At 42.7% G+C, this 17046-nt stretch overlaps 1 protein-coding gene across 1 annotated transcript in view; it reads left to right on the top strand.

The window, feature by feature from the left end:
- FNTB (farnesyltransferase, CAAX box, subunit beta) overlaps positions 1–17046 on the top strand; it is an 83902-nt gene that overhangs the window by 30320 nt on the left and 36536 nt on the right. Inside the window, exons 3-4 of the mRNA XM_065871234.1 lie at positions 2738–2810; positions 4996–5087. Coding sequence (XP_065727306.1) covers positions 2738–2810; positions 4996–5087 — 165 coding nt within the window. The remainder of the gene's footprint in view (positions 1–2737; positions 2811–4995; positions 5088–17046) is intronic.

Genomic DNA, 17046 nt, shown 5'->3' with positions numbered 1-17046 from the left:
CTAAGTTCTTCCCACCTGGTTGACTCTTAATAGCATCTTACCCTGTCTTCCCACCTCATCTCTCTCCCCACTTACTGCTTTCATCAGTACAGTTTGTAAACACAGATTGAATACCTACTGTGGTCAGGTAATTTTTCTAAAGCATAGTTCTGGTCATTTTTTCTCAGCTGAAAACCCTCAGGGTTTTCCTTTGCCTATTTTTTTAAATTGAGGTATAACTGACATAACATTATATTCATTTCAGGTGTGCAACGCAATGGTTCAATATTTGTATGTATTGCAAAATGGTCACCACAGTAAGTCCAGTTAACATTCAGCACCATATATAGTTATAAATTCTTTTTCTTGTGTTGAGAACTTTTGAGACCCACTCTCCTAGCTACTTTTAAATAGGCAGTACAGTATTATTAACCATATCACTGTGCTGTACATTACATTTTCATGACTTATTTATTTTATAACTGGAGGTTGACCCCCTTCACCCATTTCACTGCCCTCCGCCTTCACTTCTCACGTCAGGCAACCACCAATCTGTTTTCTGTATCCACAAGCTCAGGGCTTTTGTTTGTTTTTTTTTTTGGTGGAAGCCCTAGAGTGCCACATATGAGTGAGATTGTCCAGTATTTATCTTTTTCTATCTGACTTATTTCACGTAGCATAATGTCCTCAAGTTCCATCCATGTTGTTGCAAATTCCCTTTGCGTATTAAATTGAGTTAAATTCCTCAGCTGGCATCCCAGATCCCTGTGAAAAGGGCCTCTTGACCATTCCTCTTTCATTCCTAATAGCCAGGCCAAATCTCCGACCTGCACTCCCTCTGCACACTTTATCCCTGTCTGCATGGTATAGTAGCCATTAGCCACTTGTACCTGTTTAAACGTAAATTAATTAAAATTAAATAAAGTTTAAAATTCAGTCACACTAGCCACATTTCAAGTGCTCAGTATGCACATGTGGCTCGTGGCTACCTATTGGACAGCACAGACAAAGACACTTCCATCATCACTGGAAGTTCTTTTGGACGGCCCTGGTCGGTTCCTTTTGTTTTTGTTCCTTCTTGGCTAAACTGTCCTCCCACCAACTCCTCACTTCCTCTGCCTGTTACAATATTCTCCTTCTTCCAGGGCCCCTACCTCAAATTCCACCTGTTCACACAACCTTCCCTGATCGTTGTTTTCTGAATGAGATGCCCTCCCCCAAACCCTTTAGAGCTTCTAGTATTTTATCTGTTTTCCCTTTATGAAACCTACCCAGGTTTCCTCATATTGTAACCGCTTATGTCCTTATCTCACTTCCAGTACTGAATTAGACTTTTTGGAGTAAAGACTACGTCTTCTCGACACAGTACAGTGGGATTTCAATAAACAGTTGTTGAATTGAATACCTAGGAAAGAGACTGGCTCTTCTTTCACTTTATTTCTGGAATCAGCAAGCACAGTGAATATCTTAAATTCTTTACTTTTTTCTTTCCTTCCGTAATCACAGAGACCCCTTCTGTCAGACCCAGCGAGAAGTGCAGCCCCTGTCCTCTGCCTGCCTGTGCAGGTGGCCATGGCCAGCACAGTACATCTTAGAGCCAGTGTTGCTGACATCAGGGCCAAGGAGAGCGACTGGCTGCAGAATACAGACATGATCCTGAGGCCAGGGCTGTGGGTCAGCACGTGGGAGGTGGAATTTCGGGGAGGGAATACTAGACAGATGAGTGACGGGTAGGCAGAGTTCAAACCACAGACTTCAGAGAAGTGACCCCAGAAGAAATGACCAGAACGACAGAGGCTAACCAAATCAGGGAAGTGGCGAGGCTCAGATTTAAATTGCTTACAGGATGGGGAGCCGCAAGGTATCTGTTCTCAGCTAGACCCTGGAGGAACTTTCTGGGTGGTTTGTTACCGCCTGGCTAAGTGTGCTCACAGTGGCATTTCTAGCCCAAAGCTACCGGCCACGAAGGAGAGTTTGTTTTTAACATTTTATTTATTTTTTGTCTGCACGAATTTTTTATTTATTTATTTTTTTTGCGGTACGCGGGCCTCTCACTGTTGTGGCCTCTCCCATTGCGGAGCACTGGCTCCAGATGCGTAGGCTCAGCGGCCATGGCTCACGGGCCCAGCCGCTCCGTGGCATGTGGGATCTTCCCGGACCGGGGCACGAACCCGTGTCCCCTGCATCGGCAGGCGGACTCTCAACCACTGCGCCACCAGGGAAGCCCTGATTTTTAATTTTTTTAACATTTTATTTATTTATTTATTTATTTATTTTTGGCTGCGCCGTGTGTTTGTTGCGGCATGCCGGATCTTCGTTGAGGCATGCAGGATCTTTTGTTGCAGCGCACGGGCTCTGTGTTGGGGTCCAGAGGGCGTGGGCTCCACAGTTGGCAGCACGCAGGCTCTCTCTCATTGAGGCGCGCGAGCTCGGTAGTTGTGGCGCGCGTGCTTAGTTGCCCCGTGGCATGTGGGATCCTAGCTCCTGACCAGGGCTCGAACCCGTGTCCCCTGTATTGGAAGGCGGATTCTTTACCACTGCGCCACCAGGGAAGCCCTGCCCCAGGCACGTTAGGGACGTTCAGAGGCTGGGCTCTTTTCTCTGGTTTAGCCGCCCCGGGGAGCTAAAGAAGTTGCTGTTTTCTGCTCATTGACTGTGGGGGGATGACCAGAAGGTGTGAGTGAGTGTGTGCGTGTGTTCTGTAGTGGGGGAAGCCGAGGCTGTTAGAGTAGGTTTACAAAGCTCTTTATCTTTCCAGGCTTATTTTGCAGAGGGAGAAGCACTTCCATTATCTGAAGAGAGGCCTCCGACAGCTGACAGATGCCTACGAGGTAAACACCTTGCCCAGGAGCTTTCTCTATCAAATTATCAGTCAGATCTTTCTCCTTTTTTACTGTTTGGATGTAAAAGACACTACGGGCTTGCCCTGTCGTAGATTCACTCACCGTCCCGTGTGGCTCTGGTGAGAACCGGGTCCGCAGCAGCTCTGCCCCACAGAGCCGGGACTCCTACTTCCGAAAGGACAGAACCCGATCTCTAGTCTCGTCCTCCCTTAGAGCTGGTGGAGGCCCCAGATGGGGTGGGGCTTTCACCCCTATCGTGGCTGAGGGGGGTTCACATGGTGTTCTTCTAGACACCCCTTGACCGCTAAAAGGTGGTCTAGATACCTGTTCATCCCCACCCCTTGGCCCTGTAAGCTGATCTAATTTCTCTACTGGCCAAAGGACCAGTATATAAGTCCCTGCGGTTTAACACTGTAAAAATGCCCAAACGTGGAGTGGACCTTAAATCAATATTCCTTAGAGCCCTAGGGGTCCAGAGAGGGGCTCAGGGGAGGCCAGCGGAGGTGGAGGGGAGGGGTGTTGGGAATAGGGGTGAGTAGCAGCCAGAGGGTGAATGTGAACCAGAGGCCACCAGTTTCCCTGCCCCACTTTACATAGAGCAGCTCTGCTTTGAATTTGCTTTTATTTGGGGGTTCTACATTTGATTATTTACAGCAGGAATTTGGACGAATAGACCCAAGCGGGTAGCATAAACGAGAGATGTGGGCTTGGTTGGGGGATGGTGCGTGGGGTGGAACTGAGGCAAAGCAGAGGACCCATGCTTTTACTCTGTTCCTGCCAGTTGCTGCCAAACAGCAGTGCAGACCCAGGGTTGCCAGATCTCTTCTTGTTTTTTCAAATGAAGCCAGAAATTCAGATTTCTCTGTGGATCTCTCAACATGTAAATGTTACAACCAATTCTAATTAAACAAACAAAACACTACAGGGAACAAGCAGGATGCATCCCGGGGTTACGTTTGGCCTGTGGACTTTCAGTATTCAATCCTCAGTGATTAGGGTCCAGGCAACCCTGATACAATTAATACTGTGACAGCTAACAATTCACTGAAGGGTCTGCTAAAAGCTTGCTGTTCATTGTCTCATTTAATCCTCACAGCTACTCCAGGGGGTAGGTAAGTCTTTATTTCTTCATAGATAAGGAAATAGGCATAGCAAGATTAAGTATTTGCTCAAAGGCACATAGCTAGTGAGAGGAGCAGCTGGCACTGAAACCCATAGCAGTGTCTTCTGTCACCACACCAGCTGCCCCAGGTGGGGAGCTAGCACATTTATGTGCACATTTATGAAGAGGGCAGTTTGGGACAATGGAAAGAGCACTGGACTGAGAGTCTAGAAACCGGCAGTCTTATCTTATCTCTGACGTTTACTCTCTGTAATCTGGAAAAAGTTCATCTCTCTGGATCTCATATATACACTTTGGATTTGTAAAACTGGGGCAGTAATACTGCCTGCCCGCCTAGCCTTGAATGCTTGAATATTTATGGCTTGAGTTAGGATCAAGACCTGCTCACATGTCACCTTTGGAAACCTTTCCCAGCTCCCCAGGCAGAGGTAGTCAGTTTCTTCCATGTGCCCATTATAGCGTTTATCCGGGTATATGTATGCATTAGTTTTGTTCTGCCTTGTTTCAGAAAGACACTTGTACTTACATGTCTTTCTAATTGCCCTCTTCCTCTACAGAAAACCACACACATCCTAAACAAAGTATCTTAAGAGTAGGAACTGAATTTTACTCATTACTGTGCCCCCAGAGCTTGGCATGAGGAGATACTTACTGGATGAGTTACTCCAGGTAATCCCATCCTGAGGTTGTGTATCTTCTTGGGTCTGCACTGAGAAAATAGTAGCACTTAACTTTCTGGCATGTGAGAAGTCCTCTGCTCGGCTTCTTTGGATGTCTGTCAGGGAAGGACCCATTGGGTTCAAGTTAAACACCTTTGTCCCATTGTCCTTTTCTCACATATGGTCATTTCAGCTCCTGGCTAAAGCCACCAGGCAAAGTGTCCTTCATTCACTGTTCAGAGGTTGTCCTCCTCCTCCTTGCCAGGCTGCCAGGAGGGAGGCAGATGTCTCCCTTTTCACACTGAACAGTTGGAGACCCTGCTGCCTTTTCAGCAGGGTCTTGGAATGATTCTGAATAAGGGGTGTGTTTTCTGCCCTGTTCCTTTTGCAGTGCCTGGATGCCAGCCGCCCATGGCTCTGCTACTGGATCCTGCACAGCTTGGAACTCCTAGATGAGCCCATTCCCCAGATGGTGGCGACAGAGTGAGTCTGGCTTTGGGGAACCTGGGGTGTTCTCTGAAATTGTATTTTGACTTTGGGGTTCTTTTTGTTTTGTGTCTGTTTTATTTATTTTGAATGAAAAACACAGAGCACTACAAAGAAACCGTTGCCCTTCCCTTGACCTCCAGTAACTTCCTGAAACTCTTCCACTTCAGAAGCCCATTGTATGCTCATGGGTAGAATAAGACTTTGAACTCCCAAGATAAGGATTCTGTTTCTTCTGTGGCCTTTTCTTTTGGCTCTTGCTCTGGTCTTTGAGAAAAGTCTTCATCATCAACTCTGGAGAAATATGATTTTGCCAGAAAGTACAGTATGCAACTGAATAGCTTCTGTGGGGAAACACGTGGCAACCCAATGGACAAAAATGCCTCTGCTTTCCGTAAACACCTCCATAGAAGTCCCTCCTCACCAATGCCTGGGAGGGACAATATGGCTCTTGATGGCAGTGGATGTGTTACCGTCTTGGCGTACAAAGGTCATGACATCGTTTTCCTAAGCTTCTGATTTATGGTTAAAGATCTAAGCAACTAGGATCCTTCCCAAAGTGCTGGTGCACATGGTGTCCTCAGTGTGGCTTCTCATCCTTAGACGCTCATCATAGTTTGTATTTTAAAGAAGAAACCGATCGTCCCTCTAGTCTGAGGGGTACCTGAGGTAGCAGAGAGCCGCCAGGAATTGGATCTAATGCTCCAGTTCTCACTGAGAGAGATCGCATCCCCTCAGCAGCACCTCGACCTCATCTCTCCTGCTGCTGCTCCGGAGGGAGAGAGTCAGAGGGAGGCCCCTGAGCCAGGTTCGTTTGCCCGCAGCACACAGGGGCAGCTGTGCCGGGATGCGTGGAGGCCAGCACATACCCCTCCCTGGCCGCAGTCCCCCTGCCTGGGTCACACTGTCAGGTCAGAAGAACAGAGCCACACATTGTCTCATTCATTCCGTCTTAACAATAACCTCTCATTCTTGCCTTCCTGGGCAGGGTGTCTTGTGATGAATGTGGATAGGGAAGATAATAAAGAATTAGGCCATTAACCCTTGTGATGTGTATGATGCTTTCAGAGGGAGAGGAAAAATATGCATTGTCTTCCACATCACAGAGCTGCTGCAAGCCTAGTTGCTTCTAGCTCTGGATGTAGAGTTGGACACAGTTTCTGCAGTAACAGGAATTTAATTGTCAAAATAAAGGCCTGTGTGTTTTTGAAATACCAGTTGGGGGTTGTGGATTGTTTGGGAAGTTCCCCCCATCCTCCACATACACAATCAGGATGCACGCTGGGGGAATGGGAATGGGAAAGTCGTATGTGACAGAAGACAAAAGACATGGGAGGATTTTGTGAGTGAAGTGCAGATACCCCCTAAAGGAGCAGTGGTTTGGAGCAGGAAGGATGCCCCCTAGAGGTGGACGTAAACTGGTCTGAAGTGGGAAGATGGTGATAAGGGGCTTCCTGACGTGGAAAAACTCGGGTCAGCATCGATTTTGAGTTTTGTCCAGGTTGTATACTTGGTATTTTATATGTAAGGCTTTTCTGAGGGAATAAGTGTCAGAGCAGCTTTTGTGGCAACATCAGATAGGAAGAGAGGACCCCCTTAGAGGGCTTTTCACACTGAACGATCAGAGGCAACCTAAATGTCAACAGTCAGGGGTGCTATAAGTGTAAAGTTTAGGTAAAGTATCTATGTCATGATACATACAATGAAATACTATGCAGCCACGTAAAAATTTAAAAGTTAACAGGTGTTAAATAGACTTATTGTGGTGATCATTTCCCAGTATATACAGATATCAAATCATAATGTCAAATCATCTGAACCTAATATAATGTTACATGTCAATTATACCTCAATTAAAAATTTATATATATATAAATGTGTATATTTGTATATAAAAATGTATGTATTTATATAGAAAGATATTTAAATGAGAAAAGATAAAGATTCATTTTTTATAGATTAAAAATAAAGGTGGTTCTATGCATAGAAAAAAACAAGGATATATACACATATGGTAGTAGTTATTTGTGCAGATGGTGGGGTTGAAGGTGATTTTTTTTCTTTTCTTTTTTAAGCTGATTTGCATTTTCTAAAATTTCTACAATGAAACTATTGTTTTGTAATTAAAAGAATGTTTTAAAACTAAAAAGCTGATTTGGAGGAGAGGAGAGGAAGATGGTGGAAGAGTAAGACGCGGAGATCACCTTCCTCCCCACAGATACACCAGAAATACATCTACACGTGGAACAACTCCTACAGAACACCTACTGAACGCTGGCAGAAGACCTCAGACCTCCCAAAAGGCAAGAAAGTCCCCACGTACCTGGGTAGGGCAAAAGAAAAAAGAATAAACAGAGACAAAAGGATAGGGATGGGACCTGCCCCAGTGGGAGGGAGCTGTGAAGGAGGAAAGGTTTCCACACACTAGGAAGCCCCTTCACGGGCGGAGACTGCGGGTGGCAGAGGGGGAAAGCTTCGGAGCCACGGAGAAGAGCACAGCAACAGGGGTGCGGAGGGCAAAGTGGAGAGATTCCCGCACAGAGGATTGGTGCCGACCGGCACTCACCAGCCCGAGAGGCTTGTTTGAACACAGCCTGCAGGGTGTTAGTGCGCCACGGCTAGCCGGGAGGGAGTCTGGGGAAAAGTCTGGACCTGCCGAAGAGGCAAGAGACTTTTTTTCCCTCTTTGTTTCCTGGTACGCGACGAGGGGGGATTAACAGCACTGCTTGAAGGAGCTCCAGAGATGGGCGCAAGCCGCGGGTAAAAGCGTGGACCCCAGGGACAGGCATGAGACGCTAAGGCTGCTGCTGCCACCACCAAGAAGCCTGTGTGCGAGCACAGGTCACTATCCACACCCCCCTTCCGGGGAGCCTGTGCAGCCCGCCACTGCCAGGGTCCCGGGATCCAGGGACAACTCCCCCGGAAGAACGCACGGCGCGCCTCAGGCTGGTGCAATGTCACGCCGGCCTCTGCCGCCGCAGGCCCGCCCCGCACTCCGTCCCCCTCTCTCCCCCCGGCCTGAGTGAGCCAGAGCCCCCGAATCAACGGCTCCTTTAACCCCGTCCTGTCTGAGCGAAGAACAGACACCCTACGGCGACCTACATGCAGAGGCGGGGCCCATTCCAAAGCTGAGCCCCGGGAGCTGTGAGAACAAAGAAGAGAAAGGGAAATCCCTCCCAGCAGCCTCAGAAGCAGCGGATTAAAGCTCCACAATCAACTTGATGTTCCCTGCATCTGTGGAATACCTGAATAGACAACTAATCATCCCAAATTGAGGAGGTGGACTTTGAGAAAAAGATTTATTATTTTTTCCCCTTTTCTTTTTGTGAGTGTTTATGTGTATGCTTCTGTGTGAGATTTTGTCTGTATAGCTTTGCTTCCACCATTTGTCCTAGGGTTCTATCCATCCGTTTTTTTTTTTCTTTAAAAAAATTTTTTTTCTTAATATTTTTTATTTTAATAACTTTATTTTATTTAATCTTACTTTATTTTATTATATTTTATCTTCTTTCTTTCTTTTCTTCCTTCTCTCCTTCCTTCCTCCCTCCCTCCCTCCCTCCTTTCTTCCTTCCTTCCTTCCTTTCTTTCTTTCTTTCTTTCTACCTTTTCTCCCTTTTATTCTGAGCCGTGTGGATGAAAGGCTCTTGGTGCTGCAGCCAGGAGTCAGTGCTATGCCTCTGAGGTGGGAGAGCCAACTTCAGGACACTGGTCCACAAGAGACCTCCCAGCTCCACGTAATATCAAATGGCAAAAATCTCCCAGAGATCTCCATCTCAACTCCAACACCCAGCTTCACTCAACGACCAGCAAGCTACAGTGCTGGACAGCCTATGCCAAACAACTAGCAAGACAGGAACACAACCCCACCCATTAGCAGAGAGGCTGCCTAAAATCATAATAAGTCCACAGACACCCCAAAACACACCACCAGACGTGGACCAGCCCACCAGAAAGACAAGATCCAGCCTCATCCACCAGAACACAGGCACTAGTCCCCTCCACCAGGAAGCCTACACAACCCACTGAACCAACCTTAGCCATTGGGGACAGACACCAGAAACAATGGGAACTACGAACCTGCAGCCAGCAAAAAGGAGATCCCAAACACAGTAAGATAAGCAAAATGAGAAGACAGAAAAACATACAGCAGATGAAGGAGCAAGATAAAACCCACCAGACCTAACAAATGAAGAGGAAAAAGGCAGTCTACCTGAAAAAGAATTCAGAATAATGATAGTAAAGATGATCCAAAATCTTGGAAATAGTATAGACAAAATACTATTTGTCTAGTATTTTGTAAGAATACTAAGAAACATTTAACAAGGACCTAGAAGAACTAAAGATGAAACAATGATGAGCAACACAATAAATGAAATTAAAAATACTCTAGATGGGATCAATAGCAGAATAACTGAGGCAGAAGAATGGATAAGTGACCTGGAAGATAAAATAGTGGAAATAACTACTGCAGAGCAGAATAAAGAAAAAAGAATGAAAAGAACCAAGGACAGTCTCAGAGAACTCTGGGACATTAAACACACCAACATTCGAATTATAGGGGTTCCAGAAGAAGAAGAGAAAAAGAAAGGGACTGAGAAAATATTTGAAGAGATTATAGTTGAAAACTTCCCTAATATGGAAAAGGAAATAGTTAATCAAGTCCAGAAAACATAGAGAGTCCCATACAGGATAAGTCCAAGGAGATATATGCCAAGACACATATTAATCAAACTGTCAAAAATTAAATACAAAGAAAACATATTAAAAGAAGCAAGGAAAAAAAAAGAAGCAAGGGAAAAACAACAAATAACACACAAGGGAATCCCCATAAGGTTAACAGCTGATCTTTCAGCAGAAACTCTGCAAGCCACAAGGGACTGGCAGGACATATTTAAAGTGATGAAGGAGAAAAACCTGCAACCAATATTACTCTACCCAGCAAGGATCTCATTCAGATTTGATGGAGAAATTAAAACCTTTACAGACAAGCAAAAGCTGAGAGAGTTCAGCACCACCAAACCAGCTTTACAACAAATGCTAAAGGAACTTCTCTAGGCAAGAAACACAAGAGAAGGAAAAGACCTACAATAACAAACCCAAAACAACTAAGAAAATGTGAATAGGAACATACATATCGATAATTACCTTAAATGTAAATGGACTAAATGCTCCCACCAAAAGACACAGATTGGCTGAATGGATACAAAAACAAGACCCATATATATGCTGTCTACAAGAGACCCACTTCAGACCTAGAGACACATACAGACTGAAAGTAAGGGGATAGAAAAAGATATTCCATGCAAATGGAAACCAGAACAAAACTGGAGTAGCAATTCTCATATCAGACAAAATAGACTTTAAAATAAAGACTATTAGAAGAGTCAAAGAAGGACACTACATAATGATCAAGGGATCAATCCAAAAAGAAGATATAACAATTGTAAATATTTATGCACCCAACATAGGAGCACGTCGATACATAAGGCAAATACTAACAGCCATAAAAGGGGAAATTGACAGTAACACATTCATAGTAGGGGACTTTAACACCCCACTTTCACCAATGGGCAGATCATCCAAAATGAAAATAAATAAGGAAACACAAGCTTTAAATGATACATTAAACAAGATGGACTTAATTGATATTTATAGGACATTCCATCCAAAAACAACAGAATACACTTTCTTCTCAAGTGCTCATGGAACATTCTCCAGGATAGATCATATCTTGGGTCACAAATCAAGCCTTGGTAAATATAAGAAAATTCAAATTGTATCAAATATCTTTTCCGACCGCAACGCTATGAGACTAGATATCAATTACAGGAAAAGATCTGTAAAAAATACAAACACATGGAGGCTAAACAATACACTACTTAATAACGAAGTGATCACTGAAGAAATCAAAGAGGAAATAAAAAAATACCTAGAAACAAATGACAATGGAGACACGACAACCCAAAACTTATGGGATGCAGCAAAAGCAGTTCTAAGAGGGAAGTTTATAGCAATTCAATCCTACCTTAAGAAACAGGAAACATCTCGAATAAACAACCTAACCTTGCACCTAAAGCAATTAGAGAAAAAAGAAAAAAAAAAACCCCAAAGTTAGCAGAAGGAAAGAAATCATAAAAATCAGATCAGAAATAAATGAAAAAGAAATGAAGGAAAAGATAGCAAAGATCAATAAAACTAAAAGCTGGTTCTTTGAGAAGATAAACAAAATTGATAAACCATTAGCCAGACTCATCAAGAAAAAAAGGGAGAAGACTCAAATCAATAGAATTAGAAATGAAAAAGGAGAAGTAATAACTGACACTGCAGAAATACAGAAGATCATGAGAGATTACTACAAGCAACTCTATGCCAATAAAATGGACAACCTGGAAGAAATGGACAAATTCTTAGAAATGCACAACCTGCCAAGCCTGAATCAAGAAGAAATAGAAAATATGAACAGACTAATCACAAGCACTGAAATTGAAACTGTGATTAAAAATCTTCCGAAAAACAAAAGCCCAGGACCAGATGGCTTCACAGGCAAATTCTATCAAACATTTAGAGAAGAGCTAACACCTATCCTTCTCAAACTCTTCCAAAATATAGTAGAGGTAGGAACACTCCCAAACTCATTGTATGAGGCCACCATCACCCTGATACCAAAACCAGACAAGGATGTCACAAAGAAAGAAAACTACAGGCCAATATCACTGATGAACATAGATGCAAAAATCCTCAACAAAATACTAGCAAACAGAATCCAGCAGCACATTAAAAGGATCATACATCATGATCAAGTGGGGTTTATTCCAGGAATGCAAGGATTCTTCAATATCAATCAACATGATACACCATATTAACAAATTGAAGGAGAAAAACCATATGATCATCTCAATAGATGCAGAGAAAGCTTTCGACAAAATTCAACACCCATTTATGATAAAAACCCTGCAGAAAGTAGGCATAGAGGGAACTTTCCTCAACATAATAAAGGCCATATATGACAAACCCACAGCCAACATCGTCCTCAATGGTGAAAAAGTGAAAGCATTTCCACTAAGATCAGGAACAAGACAAGGTTGCCCAAGGTTATAGCCACAGCAATCAGAGAAGAAAAGGAAATAAAAGGAATCCAAATCGGAAAAGAAGAAGTAAAGCTGTCACTCTTTGCAGATAACATGATACTACACATAGAGAATCCTATAGATGCTACCAGAAAACTACTAGAGCTAATCAATGAATTTGTTAAAGTAGCAGATTACAAAATTAATGCACAGAAATCTCTTGCGTTCCTATACACTAATGATGAAAAATGAAAGTGAAATCAAGAAAACACTCCCATTTACCATTGCAACAAAAGAATGAAATATCTAGGAATAAACCTACCTAAGGAGACAAAAGACCTGTATGCAGAAAATTATAAGACACTGATAAAAGAAATTAAAGATGATACAAATAGACGGAGAGATATACCATGTTCTTGGATTGGAAGAATCAAAATTGTGAAAACGGCTCTACTACCCAAAGCAATCTATAGATTCAATGCAATCCCTATCAAACTACCACTGGCATTTTTCACAGAACTAGAACAAAAAATTCCACAATTTGTATGGAAACACAAAAGACCCCAGATAGCCAAAGCAATCTTGAGAGTGAAAAATGGAGCTTGAGGAATCAGGCTCCCTGACTTCCGACCATACTACAAAGCTACAGTAATCAGGACAGTATGGTACTGGCACAAAACCAGAAAGATAGATCAATAGAACAGGATAGAAAGCCCAGAGATAAACCCACGCACATATGGTCACCTTATCTTTGATAAAGGAGGCAGGAATGTACAGTGGAGAAAGGACAGCCTCTTCAATAAGTGGTGCTGGGGAAACTGAACAGGTACATGTAAAAGTATGAGATTAGATCACTCCCTAGCACCATACGCAAAAATAAGCTCAAAATGGATTAAAGACCTAAATGTAAGGCCAGAAACTATCAAACTGTTAGAGGAAAACATAGGCAGAACACTATTACATAAATCACAGGAAGTTCCTTTTTGACCCACTTCCTAGAGAAATGGAAATAAAAACAAAAGGGACGTAATGAAACTTAAAAGCTTTTGCACAGTAAATGAAACCGTAAACAAGACCAAAAGACAACCCTCAGAATGGGAGAAAATATTTGCAAATGAAACAACTGACAAAGGATTAATCTCCAAAATTTATAAGCAGCTCATGCAGCTCAATAACAAAAAAACAAACAACCCAATCCAAAAATGAGCAGAAGACCTAAATAGACATTTCTCCAAAGAAGATATACAGACTGCCAACAAACACATGAAAGAATGCTCAACATCATTAATCATTAGAGAAATGCAAATCAAAAGTACAAGGAGGTATCATCTCACACCAGTCAGAATGGCCATCATCCAAAAATCTAGAAACAATAAATGCTGGAGAGAGTGTGGAGAAAAGGGAACACTCTTGCACTGCTGGTGGGAATGTGAATTGGTACAGCCACTATAGAGAACAGTATGGAGGTTCCTTAAAATACTACAAATAGAACTACCATATGACCCAGCAGTCCCACTACTGGGCATATACTCTGAGAAAACCATAATTCAAAAAGAGTCATGTACCACAATGTTCATTGCAGCTCTATTTACAATAGCCCAGAGATGGAAACAACCTAAGTGTCCATCATCGGATGAATGGATAAAGAAGATGTGGCACATATATACAATGGAATATTACTCAGCCATAAAAAGAAACGAAATTGAGCTATTTTTAATGAGGTGGATGGACTTAAAGTCTGTCATACAGAGTGAAGTAAGTCAGAAAGAGAAAGACAAATACCGCATGCTAACACATATATATGGAATTTAAGAAAAAACAATGTCATGAAGAACCTAGGGGTAAGACAGGAATAAAGACACAGACCTACTAGAGAATGGACTTGAGGATATGGGGAGGGGGAAGGGTAAGCTGTGACAAAGCGAGAGAGTGGCATGGACATATATACACTACCAAACGTAAGGTAGATAGCTAGTGGGAAGCAGCCACATAGCACAGGGAGATCAGCTTGGTGCTTTGTGACCGCCTGGAGGGGTGGGATAGGGAGGGTGGGATGGAGAGATACACAAGAGGGAAGAGATATGGGAACATATGTATATGTATAATTGATTCACTTTGTTATAAAGCAGAAAGTAACACACCGTTGTAAAGCAATTATACTTCAATGAAGATGTTAAAAAAAAAATGGTGATTTGTCCTCATTGCAAGAACCACTTGATAGTTAATGACCAAAATTTTCTGTTTCACAGCCAACTTAAAAGCTTTACCTATGGTTCTTCTGAGCATTGGTTTAATAGACTTTTAAAGAATTACTTTGACTTCCCAATAATGTACTTTGTTCTGTGCCTAGCAGGCAGTTAATTCTAGGTGCAGATAATATTTGTAATGAACAGAGCCTAGTAGCTCTGGCTTATAAGGGAATAATCTATTTTTAGTAAGAAAGAGAAATCTTAATGCTTCTATAAAAATATGGAGATTTGTTTTTAAAAAGACTACCTGATTTTGGATGTTGCCTTTTTATTTATTTTGCACAGGGAAAAGAAATGCTTTGAAAATGTGATTAGGTTTTTTTTGTTTCCCTCTTCTTTATACAAATATTAAGGTGACCTAGAGGTTGAGTTTAGCTCTAGAGTTTAGTTATTTTTCTGCTGTCCTCTCTTCCCCCTCCTCAGCCTAGTGTGCAGCACACTCACACTCACACTCACACTCACACTCACACACTCACACACTCACACACACACTCACACTCACACACACACACTCACACTCACACACACTCACTCACACACACACTCACACACACACTCACACACACACACACACACACACACTCACACACACACACACGCAAGTTTCTCTCTCTTTCCTGTTTTGTTCACTGTTGTACTTCTGTTTGTTCTGGGAACAATATGACAAGCTGAGTTCCCTCTAGTGGACAAAACCACTTTTGTCAGCTACTGTGACTGCTGACCAAAGCCAGCGAGGCCAGGCTTTTACTGCTGGTATCGGACCTTTCAAGAATAATATATTCTTAGGTAGGAATTCAGTGTGACTCTCTTAAGAGATTGTATCCACAAATTTATGCATGTGTTTACCTAAAATAAATTAATATTTTGGAACCATGCTAAGTGCGTTTGCTTTGTTAATGATTTTGGAACTAAAGGAAGCATCTTTTAATGAGAATCCCATGCGTTGTTATTGAATGCTACGTTAATGAAACACACAGAGTAAAATGAAAACCACAGGGAAACTACTGTACTGTTAGGTCTTTTAGCTTTTGTAAGATCTGAAAAGTATCTTTAACTTAAAAATTGTTTTAGGACTTTTCCACTTGTAAAGTTTTTCTAAAGATTAAATTTAAATTTTCATGTGTCAGTGTTTTATTATTTCCCTTTTGAAAGGTTATTAGTTGCTTGTCCCCTGGATAGCTCCTGAAATATTTTTCCTTTTAAATTTAATTTGTTTCCTTATCTTTCAATGAAGATACTTTACATGGTCATTTGTCTTCTGGGTATTTTTTGGCCAGGTGCTGCTAGTAGGTGGAGATTGGGGAAGCTGCTAAACATCCTCCACAGGACAGTCCCCACAACCAAGAATTATCCAGTCCAGAATGTCAGTAGTGCCACGGTGGAGAACCCCTGCTCTAAAATAACCAACTTTAGACTTGACCACACTTCCACAACAGCAGCACACCAGGCATCGCCTCTTGATGAAATCAGAGAACCTGTCGTCCTCCCCAGGGAGACACTGGCCTCCTGGAATCAACAGGAGAGCCTGCCTGTCTTTCCCCTGTTCAGTGCTCTCTTCTGCCAGGGAAGTTTTCCTCTCCCTTCTATCAGCTGAAGCTGTCTTACAGTATGAAAATCGGAAGACTTAGCATAGATGTCTTAGCCTGATGTCAAGTCATCCATCCTGTCTTTGCATCTGCTCCTAAGTTATCTGTTCAAGGATGACTGTGCCTATTTCCAAAGCTATCATCTTTCTAACTTATTCTAGGCCTTAAGTCTATCAGTGGTAACCTGTCTGGTGCTGAAGTTTTTCTTAAATCTAACCTAAATTCTTCTTGCTGCGGATTAGCTTCAATTTTTGTTTCTTTTTTTGCGGTACGCGGACCTCTCACTGCTGTGGCCTCTCCCGTTGCGGAGCACAGGCTCCGGACGCGCAGGCTCAGCGGCCATGGCTCACGGGCCCAGCCACTCCGCGGCATGTGGGATCTTCCCGGACCGGGGCACGAACCCGTGTCCCCTGCATCGGCAGGCAGACTCTCAACCACTGCGCCACCAGGGAAGCCCCAATTTTTGTTTCTTTACTAGAAAGTTTGCATAATTACCCTTTGTATTCTTGAGGTATTTTGCTGAGCAGCTTCCACACTGTGGTTTTCTCTAATGGTAAGCCTTTTTTTTTTTTTTTTTTTTTTTTTAATGGTAAGCCTTTTAATCACTTTTATACTTAGCCATTTTTACAAGTCTATTCTGAAATTCCTTTGAGTTGGAAAATGGAGGCTTGAGCCAGATATAGTTTTGTGTTTATGATGCTTTGAAAAAGCATTTTCTGTATTGTTTACAAGTCACGGACCCTAACCCCTGGTCCTTTTTCTGCTGTGTTCCTAGTTATTTCTTATATGCTTTATATTCTTTATCCCCTACTCCTGCCATCTCTAAGTATATTACTTGCTACTTACACCTGTTTCACTTGTTTTATTCTTATTGGCTTCTGATTTGGTTTATATTATTCTGGACTTTCACTCCTTGGAGGGTTTCCCTGCTCGTTTTGTATTATTTGCTTATATACTATGCATGCTTTTGAGTCCTCCATCCACACGGGTGACAGTGATGTCCAGAATCAACCACTTTAAGGCAGTCCTCAACCATCCCCTAAAAGTCCAAGTA

The sequence above is a fragment of the Phocoena phocoena genome, chromosome 2 (assembly GCF_963924675.1).
Source record: "Phocoena phocoena chromosome 2, mPhoPho1.1, whole genome shotgun sequence".
NCBI classification, from domain to species: Eukaryota; Metazoa; Chordata; class Mammalia; order Artiodactyla; family Phocoenidae; genus Phocoena; species Phocoena phocoena.
This window is presented reverse-complemented; position numbering and strand designations above follow the sequence as displayed.